The 24,202-nt window shown below is 44.3% G+C and overlaps 1 protein-coding gene and 1 non-coding gene across 2 annotated transcripts; both read right to left on the reverse strand.

Moving 5' to 3' along the window:
• Positions 1 to 7,267: 7,267 nt before the first annotated feature.
• C7H9orf43 (chromosome 7 C9orf43 homolog) lies at positions 7,268 to 23,897 on the reverse strand. The gene is given in 16 exon segments (XM_067743595.1): positions 7,268 to 7,656; positions 7,659 to 7,757; positions 7,939 to 7,965; positions 7,968 to 8,004; positions 8,685 to 8,764; positions 11,010 to 11,070; positions 11,515 to 11,573; positions 11,845 to 11,905; positions 12,285 to 12,435; positions 13,110 to 13,264; positions 14,021 to 14,087; positions 15,699 to 15,790; positions 17,363 to 17,420; positions 20,864 to 21,014; positions 21,118 to 21,317; positions 23,541 to 23,897. Coding segments are annotated over 15 exon segments (1,359 nt in total). The 5' UTR covers positions 21,269 to 21,317; positions 23,541 to 23,897; the 3' UTR covers positions 7,268 to 7,546.
• Positions 20,673 to 20,744, reverse strand: TRNAR-UCU (transfer RNA arginine (anticodon UCU)). The gene has a single exon. It is a non-coding gene; the product is annotated as a tRNA-Arg (tRNA).
• Positions 23,898 to 24,202: the final 305 nt, after the last annotated feature.

Consider the following 24,202-nt stretch of genomic DNA (forward strand, 5'->3'; position numbering starts at 1 on the left):
AATTTAAAAAAACACCCAGAGCTCCCTGCATCCTGGAATAAATTGTTACATGTTGCCTTGTCTAAATTCTGATGAGGTAACTGCAAGAAGCAAACTCCAGGGAAGCTATTAGCAACTTAGCTTTTGCAGTCAGGTGGGAATGTGGATTCTACTTATGGAAGAAAATAATATGGATATATTTAGTATAAAATGCAACAACCACAGCTGAGATCTGTGGCTCAGATGGATGACACTCAAGCTTGAATATAAAGCTTATGTAGACCAAAGCCTTTTTCTGGATCAATGTAATGTGATGATGAACTGTCTTCCAGTGGACAGTAGCAGATCATACAGGGACAGAGGTCATGGCATCTAGAGATCCCAAACATTCTCCAAGAGAATTTCCTTGGGAACTAGGGAATATATCTAGGTTGGTTTTACTGGAACTGTAACTGAGAGCAGTGGCATGTATTCCTTTTGCTTCCAGATTCTTACCAATCACCTTGGACGCCTTTTTCTGCTCCCACCACTTACTGAAACTGTTCACTCAGAGGTCATCACTGACTTCCATATTCTGAATATCATTTGCCTCTTCTCAGTCCTCATCCCCCTTGCCTTAGTTTTCCTCCCACTTCTCTGAAAATTCCTCTATTTTATGGCTCTTCCTGCCTCCTAGTGAGAGTATGCTACCCAGTTGTGCCCTTCAGTCTCCCTCCTTCCTCAATATTCTCCCCCTCTGAGATCTCATCCACTCCTACTTTTACTCTCAGCTACCTGTTCTGATGATGACTCCTGGATCGCTCTGCAACGCCAGGGCCCAGGGCCACCTCTGCTTTGACACACGAACCAAAAATCTCCTTCCTCTCCGCACCCACCCTCCCCCCAACAGCTCACCTAGACTGTAGCCCTAATTGTCTGCTTTCGTATCTTTCTACCCAGCTAACTGTGAACAATTCTAATGCAGCAACTGAGATGTGTCTTCTTAGTAGCTGCTACTGCCCAGCCTAGTCTGGCACACATTTTAAAAAGGTAAATCTTGCCAGGGAATTCAGATCTAAATTGGCATATAAAGTATAGACTGTGAATAGTCAAAATTACCCTCAAATAAGCCTTTAGTCACCCATAAAATGCACATTGTATTGTGAATCAAAAGGGGAACAGAAAATTCACCTTCTCTGTCTTGCATTCCCTCCGGGATGTATTTTCACTGAGTGCAGAGCCAGAACAGCCCCCACCAGCTGCATTATAGTCTGTCACTCCCTCACACTTGTGCTCCATGTTTGAGCCCCGCACACTGACTGAATTTCTGTAAGTGAAAAGCATAGATAGCCAGGACTCCACTGAAAGGTTTGATGAATGAATTCCTTTATCTTCCCTTAAACTGGTTCTTCCTTTTAACTTCACAATTTCTGATGACAGCACCTCACTGTCAGGCTGAAAATTCAACTCGTCCCTCTCCCTCACTCTTTCTTTCCACTTTCCAGCTTCTTAATTCTTCCTCTGCACAACTTCCCTTTGTCTCCATTCTTACTGCCACATACATGATCCAGGCCCTGGTCACCTCCCATCTTGACTTCTATGACAGCCTCCTATGACACAGAGCTGGTCTCTCTCCAATTCTTGTTTCACTGCCATTAGATTAACATTTTCTAAAGCACTAATTTAGTTCTATCACTCCTCTGTGCAAAAGCCATCAGTGTTATCAGATAGAGTCCACTCTCTCCAGGCTGGCATTCAAGGCCCTAAACTATCTAGTCACAAGTTATCTCCAGTCCTACATTCCACTCTTCCCAGACAGGAACGCTACACCCCTTGCCTATCCCCCAAACTTTTCCCACTTCTCTCTACCTAAAGGCCACCTCCACAAACATCTCCACTTGCCAAAACTTAATTCAGCCTCAGATGGGAGTACCCAAAGTACCCCTTCCTTCTTACCACTATAGCTCCTTCTTTGTACCACTCAGCTCACACTGCTACATTAAATGTACCCCAGTGGAGGAGATATGTCACTGTGTTTTTTATTCATTCACTCATTCAGCATATGTTATTGAGCATTTACAATGTGCCAGGCAGTCAACCCGGTGGTAAAGATACACAGTGAAGACAGATGCCAGTCATAGAACTGAGAGTCTGGCAGTGGAGGGTGGCAACGGATGAGCTGTGAGGAAAGGGTATGAGAGGAAAGGGGAAAGAGCGGAACCTCACCACGACAGTGCTCAGAAAAAGCTCCCCAAAATAATAACACACAAGCTGAGATCTAAAGAATGAGTAGAAAGTCGCCAGGCAGAAGGAGGAAGAAAAGAATTTGATAGGTTAAAGGAAGAGTATGGGGGAAGAAAAAGTCTGAAGGTAAGAGAGGACAGGGCTTAATAAAAGAACCAAAAGAAAAAATCTGACTGTAGCGCACAGAAGGAGGTGAGAGTTGAGGGAATTGGGGCTACCGAGAACAAGTAGGGCCCAACCAGGTCACAGCCCTATCTTGTAAGGCTCGTAAAACAAGCAAAAGAGGTTGGGTTTGACCCTGAGGGCAAGGAAGAGTTTTTTTGTTTGGTAGGTTTTTTTTTTTTATTATTTTATTTATTTATTTTTGGCTGCTTTGGGTCCTCTTGCTGCACGCAGGCTTTCTCTAGTTGTGGCGAGCGGGGGATACTCTTTGTTGCAGTGCGTGGGCTTCTCATTGTGGTGTCTTCTCTTGTTGCGGAGCATAGGCTCTAGGTGCGTGGGCTTCAGTAGTTGTGGCACGCAGGCTCAGTAGTTGTGGTGCATGGGCTTAGTTGCTCCACAGCATGTAGGATCTTCCCGGACAAGGGATTGAATCCATGTCCCCTGCATTGGCAGGCGGATTCTTAACAACTGTGCCACCAGGGAAGTCCCCAAGGGAGAGTTTTAAGGAAAGGAGTAACATGACCATATTTGCACATTGGAAAGACGGGAGAATGAATGGGAGCAGGGGTTGATGCAGTGACCCAGATGAAAGAAGATGGAGGCCTGGACTAGGGTAAGAGCAGAAGGAACAGAGAGGAGCATAAATTTGGATTCTATAGCTAATAGGATTTGGTGATTCCCTGAACTCAAAGGGGCCATGATAGGAAAAGGTCAGAGATGATCACATAGCCTAGACCATTGCTTTGCACATAATAGGTGCTCAATTAATATTTGTGGACTGAATGAATGAACAATAAATAAATTACTGAATGAACAACTGTACCAATGAATGAGAGGCAGAGAAGAGTAAGTTATTTTTGGAGATCCTTTCCAAGGCAGAGCCATCATTAGAAGTAATACAGATGCAAGAAAAAAATCCAAATTTGTTGGTTTACACCCTCCCTATATTAAGCAGGGGAAATCTCATCAAGATAAATTTAGGAGACACAAAGCAATATAAGCGCCTCAGATAGCCTTTGATGCTTCTACCTGCCCAAATGCTGCCTCCCTGAGTCTCTGCCCAGCTGATGATCTGTCAGGACCATCAATAGTCCCCAACTTCCCCAAATCCTAGGCCTCTGTGCATGTTCCAGAATTTTCCACACTCTTGAAATTGTTCTTCTAATGAGAATCTAAATTGTTCAAAGGCTGATTCATTCATTCATTCATTCATTTACTGAGTGCCTACTACATGCTGGAGCTATAAGTTGGGGCTATAAGCATGACACAACAGACACAGCCCAATCCCTCCAGGAGCTTCCAGTCCCCTTGAGCACTTAAATTAGATCACTTATGTAAAGGGTGAAATGTAGCTTTTCCTCCATTTACTCACAAAGAAGTCTCTTTGGCTGTGTATACAGACGCTCTCAGAAACAACCAGAGGCCTCCAGTCTTAGAAGAATATCATTTTCATAATGTAATATCACCACCTAGTGGTCTCAAACAACTTTACCATTTGCTCCAGTGAAACTTCTAGCTATATTCCTATGAATGACTCCCCACCATCTCTCCAGAACATTTCCTTTCTCTATCAAGATAATCTAGGGGTTGATCCTCTAACATATAATAAGTACTTAATATTTTTAAAATAAATGTATAAACAGAAGAGCAAATTAATTTCATACCTTAGTACCTTATAGCAATTGAAAATTTATAATTTTTTTCTCCCACATTCTTCTGGATTCCAAAGAACCTCTAATCATTTTCATCTAAAAGCAAGAGGCATTTCTGTCCTTAATTCAGCGAGCAATTCCTTTAGGCACATTTGAATACACTGATTTTTTTAAGGGTCACTGCCACGGTGAATGAAAACCCTGACTCCCTCCCTCCAAAGGGAGCTTTCTGTAATCCAAAAACAATGAAGAACAGAGTCTGTTACCCCAGATGTCAGGACCAATAGCAAAACAAAAGACAGCTGGCTCTGCAAGGATGAGAGTGTGGGCACAGAATGTCTGAAGATGCTTTCACTGACTCTGCTTCTGCACACAGGTCAAACTGGGCCAGGTGTCATTGGGAAGTATGCTCAGAAAACCAAGGCGAGCAAATAAAGTGGCCTATCCCTAGTAGAGATCACACAGAAAGTAGAAAATAAAAACAACAACAACAACAAAACAGAATCTAGTTTCTTAGGAACAAAAGTCTCGCCAGACAGTACTCAAACAGACCAAGTCTTAAGTCCTCCTGTCTGCTCAAGTGCGTAGAGCAGATCTCCAAGCGATTCTGGCTGGAGCCTCCTGGCTATTAGGCCTCGATTCTCCTGACTCCTATGGCCCAGATGGTGGGGAAACGGCAGTTAGCAACAGTTACCTGGCTCCTTCTCTCTCAGAACATTGGGAGGCTGAAACAAAGGGTTCATGAGGGCTCCTCCCCATCAGTCGATTCTTTTCTACAGGGCCTCATCCTTCCTTTCAGATTAAGATTGTCAGCTGTGCATAAAGAGAGGGAATCAGAGAGGCATCAGAACACAGTGGAAGAGACAAGGACTCAGGTTCTAAGCCCAACCCCCTTCACTTGCTGGCCTTTGATTTCTGGCAAATTACTTAACCTCTCCAGCAAGTCCACCAGGTACTGTTGTGCAGTGGACCAACACTAGGGGTGTTGGTGTTGCTCAAATTGTAATCACCGTAGATTTGTATATTCATTGAAATAATTTTTAGCAGGTAGTAGTAAAGTGTCTTAAAGGGTCCCTTTTTTCTAATTCACCCAAAGGCTCCAAATGGGCTATCATCAGCCCTTTATTCTGAGCCTGAGTTTCTTAAACTATAAAACAGAGACAATCCACACCTACCTATAGAGTTGGCCAGAGAACCAATAAAAATAGTGGGTATAAAGTGCCTTGAAAACTGTAATGTGGTATGTAGATGATATTTCCCTAAATTCTGTTTATGATTATCCAAATTTGAGGGACTGGCATAACAAAGATGAAACAAGTTTCAGCCTACAATATTTTTTCTCTCTTTGAAAATAGAAGCAAAGGCCAGTATTCAGATAGCAAATATCTTCTCACTCAAAATATGTCATGATTCAAAAGGTAACTCTGGGGCTTCCCTGGTGGCACAGTGGTTGAGAGTCTGCCTGCCGATGCAGGGGACACGGGTTCGTGCCCCGGTCCGGGAGGATCCCACGTGCCGCGGAGCAGCTGGGCCCGTGAGCCATGGCCGCTGAGCCTGCGCGTCCGGAGCCTGTGCTCCGCAACGGGAGAGGCCACAACAGTGAGAGGCACCACGTACCGCAAAAAACAAACAAAAAAAACAGGTAACTCTGTACTAATCATCACAACTTAAACGAATGTTCCAGTTTCTGAGAGTAAATTTACTATAGTTAGACCTTCTCTAAGTCTTCAGATAAAATGAGCAAATTAAAGCTAAGCCCTGCCCATCCTCAACCCCACTAGTGAGCATTGGAAATCCGGTTTGCTCAGAAGGACAGGTCTAAGGGTAGGCTAAGGAGAAGTGGAAAAAGTTGTAAATTTTTAAGTTAGCCCACAGGCGTCATTCTGCAATGTAGTGTACATTTGAGAAATAATTATTTTCAGAAAAACAGCCTATATAATGCCTCTTGGATTCCTTTCATCATGAAGATTCAGCTAAATATGGTTCAGTCTAGTAACAAATGATGTCATATAATTTTGATTTGGCTTGGAAAAACCGAAGAATGGACAGGCAGCAGTTTTAGCTTTTCTAATTTGGTCTGTTTTGAGACAATGTTAAAAAAAGGTAGAACATTTAATCTGCCTTTCTTGTATGAACTGTACTTAGGGTAACCAATAATTGATGAGGGGTAAGTTCCTCTTTACAAAAAGTTCACAGGCCCAGTCCAGAATTCCACTTCTTGCCTCACAGTGCAAGGAGCTCCACAAACAGCTCTCCAGTGAAACTAATGAAAATTATTTTAATTTATTTAAGTCTCTGGAAATGGCTCTAAGTGCACACAACAAATGAAGAAACACTTGTTCAAGAAAATCTACAAAACCTCAGTAAGAACTGCAAGAGTCTACGGTATGTGACCCTAGGCCCACTCCCCTGTCCTTTCCCCCCACTTCAGTGGGACAACTCGACTCCAGACTGCTGCGCCCAAGGATGCAGGGCTCCCTCACTCCCTAGTTCCAAGTCAGAGGGCTACTTTCCAGGAGGAACAGAATGTCATCATTTCTCATCCTGCCCCTAGCTACCTGTCGCTGAGACTAAGTTCTGTGAGTACAGCCCATAGGCGGAGTCTCTCTTCTTCCACCCAGACCCTAACTGTGGGAGGGAAGCTCTACCTTGGGTAGAGCTGCTGAGAATACTGGGGCCCCAACTGCCCTTACCTCAACTCATGGGGCATGGAGCCCAGGCTTTTATTACCCAAATCTAAGGCCACAACAGTGAGATGCCCACGTACCATAAAAAAAAAAAAAAAAAAGGTAACTCTGTACTAATCATCACGACTTAAATCCTGAGTTTCCTTATATTATTCTCTTTTACGTAATTTTGAAATTTTTCTGTACTAAAAAGTTTAAGGACAAAAACATTTTTAGAAATCCTTCCAAAAACCAAGTACAAGCAACCCTGAGACTCTGAAATTCTGCGTCTTTATGAACATCACTGAAATTTTCCCATAGACTCAGTACTTAGGAACTGGATCCTTAGACTCTTTTAGGTGAATATGAGTCCTCTACCACACAAAGAATACTACACATACCACACAGCACAATGAATGTTATTTGATAATGATGCAGATGCCATCCTCAAAATAAACCATTTCCAGGGAATAAGAGGAAAAGCAACACAGCAGGGGTTCCCACAGGCCAAATTCATCTTCCTGTAACTAGAAACTTTTCAGTTTCAGAGAGGAGATAAAAGTGACCCAGAAACAGAGAAATGAGTCTTTTGATAAGCAGCAGTTGTATTTAATCACTAAAATTATCCTGGCCCTAATGGAAGAGAAAGAGTCTAAGTTAGAAAGGGGTGGGGCTTTTTCTCCCTCGCTTATTTTAGAAGCAAGTAGAAGTGAATGAAGCAAACAGAATCCCTAAGGTCAGACCCCGGTAGAGGCTCCAGGAAGTAGAAGTCCCCTCTCCTTCCTGCCCTTATGTCCAAGGTCACTGTCCTCAGGAATCCAAGCATCCTGCTCTGGAATAAGGCTGCCCCATGATGCCTTCCGCCTATGCCTCCAGAGACTCTTCACTCTGTGCCCCAGAGGGTTGGTTCTCCTCATCCTCTTCATCAGTGTCCCGAAGAATCCTCAGCAGTTTGAGCTCAGGGTTCCAGCTGTTCTAGAAGTACTGTTTGGGGTCCTCTCTTGGGCTTCCAGCAAAATCTCCATCTGAGTCCTGATGTCCTTGTTAGTGCATTCTATTGTGGATAATTCAGGACCTAAAAAAAGACCCAGCCATTAATTGCACCTGTAGCCTTCTCCCAACTAACTGTGAAAAATCAAGAGACAAAGGAAGGGCTGGAATGTCTTTAGGACCCTTCTGAACCATCCTGGTCAGCACAGGTTCAGCTCTCCCTGTCCTCAGTCACTTACTAAGGTTCCTCCACCCTAGTATCTTACTCTGCCTACCAGGGAAGGAATCCAGGTTTTCTTAGTGCAGTCCATCTGTGGTCTCTCTGTGGAATCCTGAAATTCATACGTGTAAGGAAACTTGAATCAGGACTTTAGGAAACATAGGGCTTTTCTAAAAGATGCTTTTCTTGGAGAAATTAATATCTAAGACAGAACAAAATGCCGCCTCCTGAGACTGAAGAGAGAAGCTCGTGCCACGCATTCTTTGACCTCCAGGCTGACCAGATGAAGCCAGAGCCCAGTTTCCCCCATTTCCAGCTGTCAGCTAAGGGTAGATTGCCTCCAAAGGTGGATTCCAAGAATTCCTCCCGTTCCTGTATGCACATGCTGTTCTTTCCATCAAGAGATGGAGTTGATTTCCTCTCCTCTTGAATCTGGACTAGATTTGTGATTTTTTTGACAAATAAAATGTGGCAGAAGTGATACTGCTCCAGTTCCAGGCCCATCCCTAGGAAAGTGCTTTCATGAGATTACTATGCTGTCAAGAAGCCCAAACTAGCCACATGGAGAGGCCTCATAGAAGAGAACTAAGACAGTTTGGCCAAGAGCCCCAACCCAGCCTCCAGCTGAATGCCGCTGCATGAGTGACCTTAAGCAAGACCAGAAAAACTGTCCGGTCAACCCACAGAACCATGAGAAATAGCAAACCAATATGGTTCTGCTTTGGGGTGGTTTGTTATACAGTGACAGACAACTGAAACAGCCCTAGCAGAATGGCCCTCAGACACTCTCACCTGTTTCGAAGTGGGGCCTTCTATCTTCATCTGCTGCTGCTGTTTTTCGTCACTTTCCCGACCTGGTAGAGTTCTGTGACCTAGTGACCACAAAATCAATGCAATTCTCTTCTTATTGGTATTTCATATCCCATTGTTGGACTTCTAGTTGATCCCTAGTCTACAGGTGACTCCCCATCCAGGACAATACAGAAGCTTAGAGGCAGGTAAAAGGGAGTTAAGCCCTCTGAGTTCTATGTGTGATTCTGTTGACCTGGGACTGTGACCACACCTATTACAGAATTAGCGATTAAGATAAAGTCTGTATTGAAATATCCAGGATTCCTCCATGAAACCTAAGGGGCAGGTGCCTATACATCATAGTAGCAAAAGAACCTCTAAGTCTACCTTTTCAGTCTATGAATACTGCTCTTACTTTCTTGTGCCATCCCTATGTACCTATATTGGCTTCTGAAAATGAACATCCTCCCTCCAAAAAAAACTCTAGATCTATGATTCTTTTGTATCAGATGTTTCCCCAACTAGTCCCTAAATGCACTTATTCTTTCCTTTCTCAGTTTCCCTTGCTTTAAATGAACATCTTCCAATCTGCCAGCAGAGGTATGATGGTAAAGGGAACGCTAATCAAGGACCTCCCTTGCTCGGCACTTGTGTTGGCTCCCTAACAGCACTAGCCCTCACCTTAGCCACACACTGGAAGCACTGGGGCATTCTAAAAACCACCGAGGCCTGGATACTAACACCAGAAACTCTGATTTGACAGGTCTGGGGTGCAGCCTGGGTTTTAGGTTTTTAAAAGCTCCTCAATTGATTTCAGGGCACCGTTAAGGTAGAGCATCACCAACGACCACTAAGGATAAAGATCAAACATCTCAGCAGGCTCTTCGGCCTGATTTACCCCTCTCCCTTAAACACCCCACAGCCACGTCAGACTGCTCAATGCTCCTCCCTGCAGCCATGCTCCTCCAAGATGCCTTTACCCAGCCTATTCCTGTTTCCAGGAATTCTCGTCCATACTGGGAAAACTCTCACACATATTCAAGATCCAATGCAAGAATAACCTCAGGACTTCCCTGGCAGTCCAGTGGTTAAGACTCCATGCTCCTAGGGCAGGGGGCACGGGTTCGATCCCTGGTTGGGGAACTAAGATCCTGCATGCCACATGGTGCAGCTTAAAAATTTTTTACAAAAAGAAACAAAAAATCATCTCTTTCATGAGGCCTTTCTCAGATCAAGGAAGACAAGCCACTGCTCTAAGAACACAATTCAAAGGGCCCCCAGTCATCCAAGCAAAGCTGCTCCTATTAGAGGCACCAGGAAGAGGAACAGAGGCACCAGAATGAAACTCGGGGGACTGGTTATCACCCTGGATGCAGGGCTAACCTTGGACAAGTACCTCTGCCCCAGTTCTGTCTACCTCCCATGTGAAGGTCAGGAGCCTTCTTAGATCTTCATGTTAGAAGACACTTTAGGTATCAGAGAGCTCAGTGGGATGGGAGATAAACCAAGAACAGCATCCTTCTCAGGAAACATCTCACCCGAGCCCTCAGTGCCCCAGGGTTGCAGAGTGAATTCTGATGATTAAACAGTTATTTTCACATTACAGACAGCAATGTCCAGTCTATTTAGGGCAGAAAAATCTTCCAAGGTTTAGGGGGATTCTTTCTCCCTCCCTCCCATTCTGCACTCCAGCTGAGAAAAGTCAGAGGGACCAGGGCAAGTATATCCTTCAGCTCAGACATGATAAGAACTTCAAAAAAGGGGAATCTCTTATCTCTGGCATGAACACCATAGGAAAAGGATCGTCTGTGAAGAATTAGCCCCTGCCTGCTGGATGGGCTGGATAGTGTGAGCCTCCTGAGACTTTAACCTATGGCTGAGAAGCGGCTGACTCTGCTTGCTTAGAACTCTCACGGCCCTCTGGTGAGGGACCCTGGCTCTTCCCTGCCTTACTGGCCATGGGCCCTCAGGGCTCTTCTCTTCAATAACCTGGGCTAGCTCTTCATCCTCAAACCGCTGCCTTTACTAAAGTAGGACCTGAGGGGAAAGTGACTCTGACTCATGTTCATGGTCATCTCTCAAATCCCCATGTGAAGCAGACACCTGGACCAGCTCGCTTGCTTAGTAAATATTTGATGGAAGGATGATACATGGTAGACCAGCCAAACCAAAGCATTCCAAGGGGAATTCCGAGTGCCTGATAAAGGCAGGTCCTCAAATGATAAACGTGTTCAGCTTTTCCTGTCCTCAGCTAGGTCCTGGGATTCTGTCACTCCCAAACCCATACATTCTCCTTACCACAGCATGGGTCATAAACCATGGCACCTGAACGTTTATGCGAGGTGTTGTGGCTCCCTGATTCACTCTTGGATTTCTTTTTAGCCTCCTGAAACCAACATGAGGGGAAACTGAATTAGGATTTTTGGAAGTGAAGAAACCTTTTCAAAAGGGGTTTAAAGGGGGCTTCCCTGGTGGCGCAGTGGTTGGGAGTCTGCCTGCCGATGCAGGGGACACGGGTTCGTGCCCCGGTCTGGGAAGATCCCACATGCCGTGGAGCGGCTAGGCCCGTGAGCTATGGCCGCTGAGCCTGTGCGTCTGGAGCCTGTGCTCCACAACGGGAGAGGCCTCAACAGTGAGAGGCCCGCATACCGCCGAAAAAAAAAGGGTTTAAAGGAAGGAAGTTAGTATCTATAACCATACAGGAACTTTGCATCTACAACCAGCAGACACCAGGGAGAATCCCATCTCTCATACATCCCTTCCTGCTCCAGGCATCACCCACTTGCTCAAATCCTAGCAGGTCCTGGGGGTCCCCTCGCTGCCACTCTACCTGTTTCCCAGTAGCTGTCTTCACCTTCCTCTGCTGCTGCCACTGCTGCTTCCTGTAACCTGGTGACCAGAGAGCCAGCTCAATCCTCTTCTCCCTGACAGCTCCCACCCTTCCGTGGGGCTGCTTGCTGTGCTCTGCTACCCAATGGAGACACTCTCTCTCTGGTCAGGACCAAGCCGGGAGTGGGTGCTTTTTGAAGCTGCAGTTTTCTGAGTTCTACATGTGACCCTATAAGACTGTGGCCACAAACATGGGACCAAGATCAAGTATAAGAAATGTGGGCTGATGGCAAATGGTACCTGGAGATCTAGCAGCACGAGAAAAACCTACCTTCTGTTGTCAGGTTGTAATATAGTTTCTTCAAACGTTCAGGGTCTCTCAATGCTGGTCTCTAGAGGAAAAAAAAAGAAGAAGAAAAGCTCTACTGTAGGTCTTTCCCTTTCCCAAAATGTATCCCCAAATGCATTCATCCAACCAGTCAACAAACATTTTTTGAGAAGCCAATGTGTGCAGCATTGTACCAGGGGCTCTGGAGAGGGGAAAGTTGTGGAAAGCAAAATGCAGAAGAAATAGAGAACGCTGCTCTCCCAAAACCTTTCCCTGTACATTTGCTTTCACCTACATACAGCCCAGTCCTTCTATGGGGCCTGGATCCAGAGTGGAAGGATAGAAGAGAAAGAAGAAATAGAATGTTAACTCCTCCAGCCTTGAGGAGAGATGAGTTTGGACTTGCATACAGACTTCTTCCTCTGAGGTTCCCTAGCTCTTACTTGCTGGGTGAGGCAGCGTACAGATAAATGCATCTTAGCAGAAATGGCACTGTAAGGTCGGCTCTTTTCCAGGGGAGGTTTCTTTTTCATCAGGGCCAACTGTGTCTGCATCTCCAGATAAGGTATGGTTTTCCCTTTATCCAGCAAGAGGCTGCAAGGAACAGAGACAGCAGAAAGTCAGCAACAGCTCTTCTTGGCTGAGGAGAAAGAGATGAAAAAGCTCCAAATGTGAAGACATGTCCACTCTGGGCCTTAAAAGGCTGTACCAACAGGTGCTCATTCGGTAATGGCTTTGAGATGCAAGTATGATAATTGTAGCTGAATGGATTAAGTGTTTACTATATGTGAGGCTCATGTGTTTTATACCTCTGAATCGTTACCACACCCTAAGGACAGGTATTATTATTCTCATTTTTCAAATGAGGAAAATGAAGATGAAAGATGCTAACTAAATAGTCAAAATTCACAAAGGCGGTAAATTTCAATACAAAATTCAAAGGTTGTCTCGCTCCAAACCACATATCCATTCTGCCTCCCACTTACCCGTAACTCATCTACAGAAAGAAGAGCATGTCTACCTCCTGGTGGAGGTTTAAATGAGAGAAGATATGCAGTGTGCACAGGGCCTGGCAGATGTAAGTGTACTTAATAAATGGGGGTGATTACTGTCATCACTGCACACTGATAAGTCTAAGAACTCAGTGACCAAGTAGGGTGGCAGTTTTCTCCCCTCCCTCCTCAGAAAGAGCACACTGCTTAGACCCTTCTCAGCTTCTGAAGAAAAGAAGATGCTCTGGTTCTCCCACAGGCTTACATGGTACTTACTCCTTCAGTAGATCCTGCGGTAACATGTCATACTGCTTCCATAAAGGTACGCGTTCTGAACTTAGTTCTTCAAACAAGTGTACTGGGGAGGGAGGAGGCACAATCATCCCTGGAAGTCCCAACTGTGCTTCTGTGTCCCGAGATGACTTGTGTTTCTGGAAGAGAAATGATGGAAAGAACTCGCTGAAGCACTCTCTTCAATGCCACTTTGTCCCATTAGCATTCCAGCTTCCCAGTACAACGGTGCCATGGGAAACTCTTGTTTCCAGACCTACTCCAGCATCCTCACCTCCTCTACGCTACCAGACCCACCACATTTTTCCCAATCTGGCTCTTCAATCCTACTGTTGAATTCAGAAAATACGAGGATTAGCTGTTTTGTGTCATTTTTCCCCCAAAAAGTTCTGAACAAATACTTATTGGCCAACTATGTGCCAGGCATAGGGCTAGGGCTGGGGATTCAGCAACAAACAAAATGGGCCAAGACACTATTCTCCTGGACACAGCAACCTGCCAGCTCTGTGACTTACCCCAGGCTACATTTACCCAATAAATGGCAGAATTAGAATTAGAAGCACAGGTCCATTATAACTTCTAGTCTGTTGAAATTCTATTCCCATCACAATGAAAATTAGCTTTTAATCAACCAAAAATTCCCTCTGAATACCCAACAGTTCCTCCTAACATCTCTTCAAGGTGTTCTTTTACCTTCCTACAAGGAGGAGGTAGGGGGAAAGAGTCTCGGAGTAGAAGATGGTTTGGTAATTATTCCTTCCTTAAGAGGGGTTTTCTTTGGCAGATTTTGTTCATTTAAAGAGAGAATGGGGGGATGGGGAAGATACCTGAAAGGAAAACAAAAATAAACTCTGCGGAGTAATATCATGAAGGTTTGGCCAAAACAGCAAACTTACCCCTGTAGATTTCTTTCTTTTCATCTCCCCATCCTGGCTGCGAATAATATGCTTCTTCTCAGCTGGACTTGAAATAAGAATAACCACAACTTATTCCCAGACATCTTACACAGAAACATCAGGGATATGTATGAATGATGAGCATGAAGATTTCCATCCTCCATCCAGTACTCTAAGACGGCTGGCTGGGAAGCCAGGGGTACCTGCTTCCCAGAGGCTGCTAAAAACAAGAACCCCACCCCCACCTCGCCCTCACATCTGAACTAGGTTCCCCACCGTTCTCTCATACAATCCAGTTACTTACTTTCATAGTATTCATCCAAATTAGTAATTATATACTTAGGTGCAGCAATGTCTATAATGTCTGAATCCCACCACCACCATAAGACTCCAGGAGGAAGGGACAAAGTATTTAGTTCTCCACTGAATTCCACTGCTTAGCACAGAGGTGCTCAAATATTTTTGGCTCTGTCATCTCCCTCCTCCTTCTTGCCTGGAACACAGATATGATGGCTGAAGCTCTAGCAGTCAGCTTAGACTTTGAAAGCCCCTAGAAAGCACCTAAGAAGATGGAAGCCATGGGCTAAGGATGACGACCCAAAAAGCTAGAAGGAGCTCTGGCTTCTGGTTACCTCATGGAGCTGACATACTAGCCCTGGCCCACCCAACTCTGGGCTTCTTTTACATGTAAGGAAATAAATCCTTAGGGGTTTCTTGTTTACACCATACATATTCACACACAAAATGCATATAAAGAAGCATACACAGGAATTTTTTAAAGAAGATAAAGTCTCACCATCTCTAAACAGTCACTCAAAAAGAATCTGAAAGCCTCAGCAGTCACGAAAGAAAAACCAATTTCTTCCAATGATTGCCAATATTAGCAAGCCTTTGGACCTTCGCCAGATGATCTTCATCACGCTTGCTGTGTACACAAGCTCTATATATATGCTATTTATTTTGTACCAGTGTGCTAGTCCTTAGGGTTGACACCAAAGATTCACAGCCTTCACTGAAAACTTTTTTACTAGCTGCTGATGGCTAATAAGAAAAACTGATAGTCAGAAGGCATCTGTTTCTTAATCAAACCTCACAAATACATTGGGCCCTATCTTTATGCTATTTACTGTCAGGTAGAATCTTATGTAGGAAACTCCCAAAGCATGAATCTCAAAGTGTACTAACAAGAATTCCAGTGTAGCAAGAGGCAAATACAAGAGACCATAGCCTTCTGCTCTGCTTGACCTCCTGCTTCTTGCAATGAGGTAGCTAAAAGCGAGGTTACAGAGGACTTCCCTGGTGGCGCAGTGGTTAAGAATCCGCCTGCCAATGCTGCGGGCACGGGTTCGATCCCTGGTCCGGGAAGATCCCACATGCCGTGGAGCAACTAAGCCCGTGGGCCACAACTTCTGAGCCTGTGCCCTAGAGCCAGTGCTCCCCAACAAGAGAAGCCATCACAGTGAGAAGCCCACGCACCGCAATGAAGAGCAGCCCCCGCTCACCACAACTAGAGAAAACCCACACGCAGCAATGAAGACCCAACACAGCCAAAAATTAATTAATTGATTAATTTTAAAAAAAGAAAAGAAAAAGTCACAGAGAGAAGGTCTGTAGAGGACGATAGGCATTTGTAGAACACAAGAGTTGAAGACTCCCAAGTTCTCGACATGATACTCACCTCATATGCTTCTCTGGGATCCAAATTACATCCATATTTCCTACATCTTGAGGACAAGGAAGTTGTGTCTCATTCAAATTTAGCACTGATAGCTAAGAGAAAGATATAAAGCCTGTGTATGTACCAGGATAAGGACTGAATCATCATGCTAACCAAAAGGTATGGTGGTTCAGAAGATGGTAAGAAAAAAAACATTTCCGATCCCCAAAATATCTTCATACTGCTCCTCCGAGAAGCTAGGTATCAGTAAAGGTACTCTGCAAGAGTGAGCACTGGTAAGCGTATAGTGTCCCCTGTCTCCCTGCCACATTAGGGTAGCATTTAGCAACTCCCAACCCCACCTCACAGGAGGATACCTTGGGGCTTACCTAAGGGAACACTACTCATTCTGCCCACTGCACTACAGAGACTTAGATCCCCTGCAGATAAAACAACACAGTCTGGGAGCAGGGAGAGAACCGATAGAGGCATAAGCAAGTTTTCTACTTTTACAGCCTGTCTACAATTATAAGCATCTACATAAAAGTTAAAGTCATAAATTTTTTCACATTTCACTATTTAGGATCCTAGATTTATAAGGAAATCTTATAAATCATCTAGTCTATACCTCTGGCAGGATTCAGGCAGGGAAAAAAAAACTATTAAAAATAAGGTTGTCCCCATGAAAAGGAACTAACTGGCTTGGGGGAACAGAGAAGACCTTTTTTGCACCATAAACCCTTTTATGCATTTTGAATTTAGAACCATGCGCGTGTATTATCCTAGACAATTAACTTAAAACTAATTGAATCTAACCCTCTCATTCTGAAGAGGTCAAAGAGGTAAGTGATTTGTACATTCATCTTTTCAAACCCATCTACCCTCTCTTGGTCCCTTACACTCTCCACCACATGAAAAGTGAAGGATCTTATGGGAGAAATATAAGGCATCCAGTAGGACTGCAAAAACTAGTAAATCTCTATTGTAGACAAGTAGAAGGGTTTTTTCCTTCTTAAAATTTAGCTCTTCTCCTAACTAGCTGTGCTTCAGCAAATCACTTCCTATCTGGGCCTCAGTTTCCTCAACTGTAAGATATATGAGATAGACCATAGCAATATTCTTCAAACTGCAGTTGCAACTTATTCATAGGTCACGAAATCAAATTTTGTGAATCACAGCCTACACTGTTTTAAAGTGAAATAGAACAGGATAGAAAATTTCAGAGTATATCACTCATAGTTACGGTAAAGACTGTTCCATGATATTTTGTTGTAAGGTGTATCTCTTACCATAGGTCATAGCTAAAAAACTCTGAAAGTCATGAGTGTAGACGATCGTGAGGCTTATTTTAGATCTGACATCCCGGCATTCTAATTTCCCTGTGTTATGAGATGACAGTGTTTACTTAGTAGCTGAACATGCTCTATGCAGGACAGACATAGGAAATTCTCACCTATGCCAAACTACCACAAATCAATCCTGCTGTGTCTGGGATTTCTAAAAACAGTGTAACATGTAAAGGCATCAGCACAGAGCCCAGCACACAGTAAGGGCCCAATATTAGATAGTGATCATCATCATTATTCAGATTATAGTCATCCTGAATGTTAAATAAAGGCAAATATTTTATTCCCACTAGTAAAGAGAAAATGCTGAGGAAGTACCTTTTTTAATCTGTGACTTACTTTGGGAGATCTGTTAGTACGGTGTATTAAGTCTCTGTCAGGTAAATCCTTCCAAGGCCTAAAAAATGAGAGTTTCCAAACATGAAACAGAGTCACAAAAGACTTAACTGGAATGATAAAATTAGTGCTATGAGGAAAAGCCTCTTACTTATATACAGAAACCCTTGGGCTTAATTCCTACCAAATGAATGCAGGGTCTCAGCATCGCCTTAAGTTTTGTTTGTTTTTCCTGGAACAGCTTCCAGACATTGCACATTGCAAACACTTCACAACTATTTGTTGCATCAAACTGAATTCATAGCCTATGTACTTCTCTCTCCAACTACAGATAGTTACATCACCATCAATAAAAATTTATTAAGCTACTTTGATGTAGATGTTCAAAAACATGGTAAATAAACAAAATGTGGCGCACAGACATACAATGGACTATTTTTCAACCTTAAAAAGGAATGAAATTCTGAAAAATGTGACAACAGGAGTGAAGCTTGAAAACATTATGCAAGGTGAAATAAGCTAGACACAAAAGGACAAACATTGTATGACTCCACTTATATGAGGTACCTAGAATAGGCAAATACATAGAGACAAAAAAATTGAATAGAGATTACCAGGGGCCACAGGGAGGAGGGAAAGGGGAGTTATTGTTTAATGGGCACAGAGTTTCTGTTTGAGATGATGAAAAAGTTCTAGAAGTGGATAGTGGCAATAGTTGCCCAAGACTGTTGAGTGTACTTGATGCTACTGTACACTTAAAAATGGTTAAGGGCTTCCCTGGTGGTGCAGTGGTTAAGTATCCGCCTGCCAATTCAGGGGACATGGGTTCAAGCCCTGGTCCGGGAAGATCCCACATGCCGCGGAGCAACTAAGCCTGTGCACCACAACTACTGAGCCCGCGTGCCACAACTAGAAGCCACCGCAGTGAGAAGCCCGCACACCACGCAGCAACGAAGACCCAATGCAACCAAAAATAAATAATTTTTTTTAAAAAAATAGTTAAAATGGTCAATTTTATGTTATGTATATTTACCACAATAAAAAAAAGAATATCAACCCTTTATATTTTCATATCATTTACTATTTTATTTTTTTTAAAACATGTTAAATGTATAAATGAATGAATATTGCAAAGAGGTGTAAGATAAAGACCTGACTCCTTGGCCTGATTTATCAAGTCCTCCGAGACACAGGCCCCTACTTTTTACTCCAGCTCCCCAGCCTCATCTCTGACCATTCCTGCTCTCTGTTCTAGACACAATGAGCTACTTTCCTGATATGTAAACAATTTCCTCTTGCCTCCAGGCCTTTGCATGTGCTATAGTCTAGAACTCTCTTCCCATGCATTACCCACCTATAACTCCCACTTTACTAGGCTGCTCTGCTTTCAGGTCTAGGCACAGATGTCATCTGTACAGAAGACAGTGCCCTGGGCTAGGAGCCCTACCTGTGTGCTTCCACATAAAGCATTACCCACCTATAACTCCCACTTTACTAGGCTGCTCTGCTTTCAGGTCTAGGCACAGATGTCATCTGTACAGAAGACAGTGCCCTGGGCTAGGAGCCCTACCTGTGTGCTTCCACATACCAAAGGGGCACTCCTCTCACCACACACATCACACTGAATGGTTCTTTGTCTCCCCAACTAGGCTGAAAGCCCCTTGGAGGTAAAGACCGTATCTTGTTTACCATAATACCCCCAGCACACAACAAAGTGACCCCACTAAGATATATTTCTGAATTCAATGAGCAACTAAGCAAATGATGTCATAGTCTGCTTTGACAGGCCGTGACTGCAAGAAGCCACCATTTTCTCAGCGTTCAAGTCTTAGAAAACCAGAAAGTAGTCCTACCCTCTCCTATACTACCTTTTAGCCTAACAGAAATCATCAAGCGCTGCTTAAATCAAACAGGAATAAGAAACCACTATAAGGGCCCCCGTTAGTGTTTTGATTCCAGGCAACAGGGCCTTTGAATTTTAAGTCTACGTTTTCCACAGACACATGTCCCTTAGTTTCCAACATCAGCAAGCTCTAACTGGGTGCCTAGACTCTGCAGGAGATTCAAAAGGAAACCACTGCTTCTGCCTTCGAGAGCTTACAAATAATTTCATACCTAAAAATAAAAGATAAGAAAAACAGCATATATGGACACAGTTTTCTCAAGACCCACAGAAGCTGATGAGATCCTCCCTGTTATGAGCTGAATTGTGTTCCCCAAAATTCTTATGTTGAAGTCCTAACCCCCAGTATCTCAGAATGTGACTGTATTTGGGGACTTGCCTGTGGTCCAGTGGGTAAGACTCCAAGCTTATAATGCAGGGGGCCCAGGTTCGATCCCTGGTCAGGGAACTAGATCCCGCATGCATGCCGCAACCAAGAGTCCGCATGCCACAACTAAACAAGTCTGTGTGCTGCAACGAAGATCCTGTGTGCCACAACTAAGACCCAGCGCAGCCAAAAAAAAGTTAAAAAAAAAGAATTTGACTATATTTGGAGATAGGGTTTTTAAGGACATAATTAAGGTAAAATGAGGTCATATAGGTGGGCCCTAATCCAATATGACTGGTGTGCTTGTAGGAAGAGATCAGTACACAGACACACACAGAAGGAAGACAATGTGAAGACACAAGGAGAAGATGGCCACCTACAAGCCAAGGAGAGAGGGCTCAGAAGAAAACAACTCTGCCAATACCTTAATCTTGGACTTCTATCCTCTAGAACTGTGAGAAAATAAATTTCTGTTGTTTAACCCACAGTCTATAGTACATTTTTTATGGTAACCGTAGAAAACTAATACACCCTCCCCTCTTTTAACCAACTCCTACAAGACAAGTAAGAATACTTTCTTGGACTTCCCTGGTGGTGCAGTGGTTAAGAATCTGCCTGCCAATGCAGGGGACACGGGTTCGAGCCCTGGTCCGGGAAGATCCCACATGCCGTGGAGCAACTAAGCCCGTGCACTACAACTACTGAGCCTGCACTCTAGAGCCCACAAGCCACAACTACTGAGCCCACATGCCACAACTACTGAAGCCCGCATGCCTAGAGCCCATGCTCTGCAACAAGAGAAGCCACCGCAATGAGAAGCCCATGCACTGCAACGAAGAGTAGCCCTGCTCGACGCAACCAGAGAAAAGCCCGAGCATAGCAACGAAGACCCAATGCAGCCAAACATAAATAAATAAATAATTTTTTAAAAAAAGATAAAAAAGAACACTTTCTTTCTGTTTCCCACTAACTATTCATCACTCCTTTAAGTGAGGGTTTGTTTGGGGTTTTTTTGCCACGCCATGCAGCTTGAGGAATCTCACCTCCCTGACCAGGGATTGAACCCGGGCCACAGCAGTAGAAGAGCCAAGTCCTAACCACTGGACCACCAGGGAACTCCCATTAATGTTTCATTTTTAATCTAGCTTTCTCAAAGTCTACTACATGAGCAAAGGAAGTTAACCCAGAATTTTGAGGTCATAAGCCCTTTAAGGAAGATTCCATGATAATTTACCGGCGTTGAAATTTGGAGTAAAACTTTGAACGTTGAGACAATAAAGAGTGAGCCTTGGGGAAGGTAAATCCTGATGAATGACCACAAGCAAGTCTCTTGGCCTGGAAGCAGGAATCTGTGATGTTTACAATGGTGAGCACTGGGAGTCTGTCTGAAAGACCAGACCAGAGGAAAACAGGTAACATGTCAAAAGGGAGCCAAACAGAAACAATTCAAGGATCTTGTACGGAAGGAGACAGGGATGGTTAATTCACCTTCAGCATCTGGAGGAGATTTGCGGGAGGAGTCCAGAATTCGAGGGTGGCCCCTCTCAATTCGGCGGAGAGTTGCCCAGCATTGTGGATGCTGACAAACAGCCAGGTCACAGGTAGTTTCATCCCACTGGCTTTTATCTGGCAAGTCCATAGCTACAAATGGTTTAGGACAAAAGCCAATCTTGCAGCTTTCTAGCCCTCTGGAAAAACAATCACCACATAATTAGGGAATACTATACATTAGCCATGCAGTCCAGATATTAATTTGCACTCAAAGCGTGAAATATTTCTGTTGAACCATATAGATAAATGGTGGTCACAGGATAATTAGGAATTGGGTAACAAGCAAGCATGAAATTATCTCAGCATGGAGTAGAGTGATAAGAGTTTGGGTTCAGACTGACTCCAGAAGGTCTCCTAACTGACCATTTAAATTAATAACTGAGTGACCTGAGATTTAACCAATCTGCGCTTCAGTCTCCTCAGCTGCAAAATGAGGATAAGTCTATTTCACAGGATCACCACAACAATTAATTAATGGACATTAAAAGTTCTGGCATAGGGCTTCCCTGGTGGCGCAGTGGTTGGGAGTCCGCCTGCCAATGCAGGGGACACGGGTTCGTGCCCCGGTCCGGGAAGATCCCACATGTCACGCAGCGGCTGGGCCCGTGAGCCATGGCTGCTGACCCTGCGCGTCCGGAGCCTGTGCTCCGCAACGGGAGAGGCCACAACAGTGAGAGGCCCACGTACCGCAAAAAAAAAAAAGAGAGAGAGGAAAAAAGTTCTGGCATATAGTTCAAAATAAATATTAGCATCCTTTCCTTTTCCCCTTCATTAATCATTAGGGAGAAGATGCCACCATCTCCAAAAAGCCTTATCAAATTATAAGTAATGTACATAGCACTTGAGTATCCTCAGATTTTGTTATACACAGGGGCTCCTGGAACCAATCCTCTGTGGATACTGAGCGATGGCTGAGTCACAGAAGTGCTTTAGACGGCCCAAACTTTTGGAGGAGATGCTTCAATTTTCAGTATGCTCCAGTTCTCACTCAGGCGGCTAAAATACCCACCAGAAATGAATGGGTTTGCTCAAACAGCAAATCAGTCGACCCACAGTTGCATCAGAAGCCACTGGCTTTTCACTTACTGGCTGTATGCTCTTGGGCAAGTTACTTCACCTCCCTCAGCCTGTTTCCTCATATAAAGTAGGGAAGGGGAAATCCCTAAGTAGCATCATAGAAGCATTAAATAAGATAATGTACTTTTATGTATGATATACAACAGGTGCTCAATAAATGTTATCGTTCTCTCTCTAGAAATGTTTTAGGCAATCAGTACCACCTGATCCCTAATAACCTTTTAAGGACAGTGTCCATTTCTTTTTTCTTTTACTCAACACATTTATTGACTACCAAATATGTGAGGGGACCTGTTATGGGCATAGAGAACAATAAAGAACAAAATAAGTTCCTGTTCTAAAGTGCTTATAATTTAAACCAAAGATAGCAAACTATTGGCCTGGGATTGCACCTGGCCTATGATTTGTTTTGTTTGGTCTGCACTTTGAGCCATTACGCAAAGATGAAAAGAGTCCATAATGTCCAGATTGCTGGCTCCTCTTAAAAATTAAAATATCTAACAACACAGGGGCCCAATTCCAACTAGATAGCAACTGGCTGGAGCTGAGCACTTCCTGACATCTTTAAACCAGGTGTATTCTAGCCAAGTGGACAGTTCTCCCACCAAACCCTATAATCTCTAACTGAAGCAGTTTCAGTTGCCATTTATCATCTCATATGCTGTTTTTTTTTTTTTTATAATAGGGAAATATTTCTCCGTGTTCATGTCACTGTCAAAAACAGGAAAACTATGGGTGGCCTGAGACAGCAGGTTTTAAGAAAAAAAAGCGTTTCTGCTTTGCGGGAGTGAGGACAATTGCTACATATGTAATAGGAAAATGGTAGAGCTCAACAAGCCACTGCAGGGACTTCCCTGGTGGTGCAGTGGTTAAGGATCCGCCTGCCAATACAGGGGACACGGGTTCGAGCCCTGGTCAGGGAGGGTCTCACATGCCGCAGAGCAACTAAGCCTGTGCGCCACAACTACTAAGCCTGTGCTCTAGAGCCCATGAGCCACTACTGACGCCCACACTAGAGCCCACACTCGTGCTCCGCAACAAGAAAACCACAACTAGAGAAAGCCCGCGTGTAGCAATGAAGACCCAACGCAGCCAAAAATAAATAAATAATTTTTTTTAAAAAGCCACTGCAAAACCATGGAAATGTTTTTTTACTAGGAAAGATGCACGATAAACAATTCGATTAACTAAAAAGCAAATACAATTGTAAGAGGGTTTGTTTTTGAATGCGAATATAATGTTACATTATTCTTACAACCGGCTGCGTGTTGCCCTTTTGTTACCTGACCAGCCCGAATTGAGCCCCGAGGTCTAGTCATGCTCATCTCTATGTCGCCAGCCCTAGCACGGTGCTGGCTAAGTAGTGAGCGCTAAAAAAAAATTTTAGGTAATAGTTTTTCTTAATACCATTACTACAAAGTCGAGAGGGCTAAAAACATTAGAGGCGACCATTTGCGCCGGCAAAATTGAAAAAAGATTTCCCGCTTCGTTCCGGAAAAGGGAAGTGGGAGAACGCAGCCTCGGAGGGCCGCGCTTCCGCGAAACCAAGGCGGAAGCCAAGCGGCCTAAGCCCACAGAAATACGGCACTCTTCCACCCGCGGTGAAGTGAACGATGCGCCCAGCCTCTCATCGGGAGGAGCCCCGCCCCACCAGCTCAGTCCACGCCTCCGTCTCCCACGCTAGCCACCAGGCTGCGACGTCGCCAGGCAGCAGCGCAGAGCACTATGGGAAAGGGACGGAAGCCCAGTGAGCCATACTTAATTTGCTAAGCAAGTTCCAGAGACGGTGGTGGCGTGAAGCAGAGAAACGAGCCTGGGAAGGGACGCCAGGTGCCGGTGAGGCCGGACGGAAACCCCTCGAGCCAAAACCATGGCAGCGTGCAAAGCTCGGAAGCACCAGCCACTGGAGGCGGAAGCTGGGCTGGAGGAGGAGGAAGGTTATGGC

This window comes from Pseudorca crassidens, chromosome 7 (genome assembly GCF_039906515.1).
Source record: "Pseudorca crassidens isolate mPseCra1 chromosome 7, mPseCra1.hap1, whole genome shotgun sequence".
In the NCBI taxonomy this organism is placed as follows: domain Eukaryota; kingdom Metazoa; phylum Chordata; class Mammalia; order Artiodactyla; family Delphinidae; genus Pseudorca; species Pseudorca crassidens.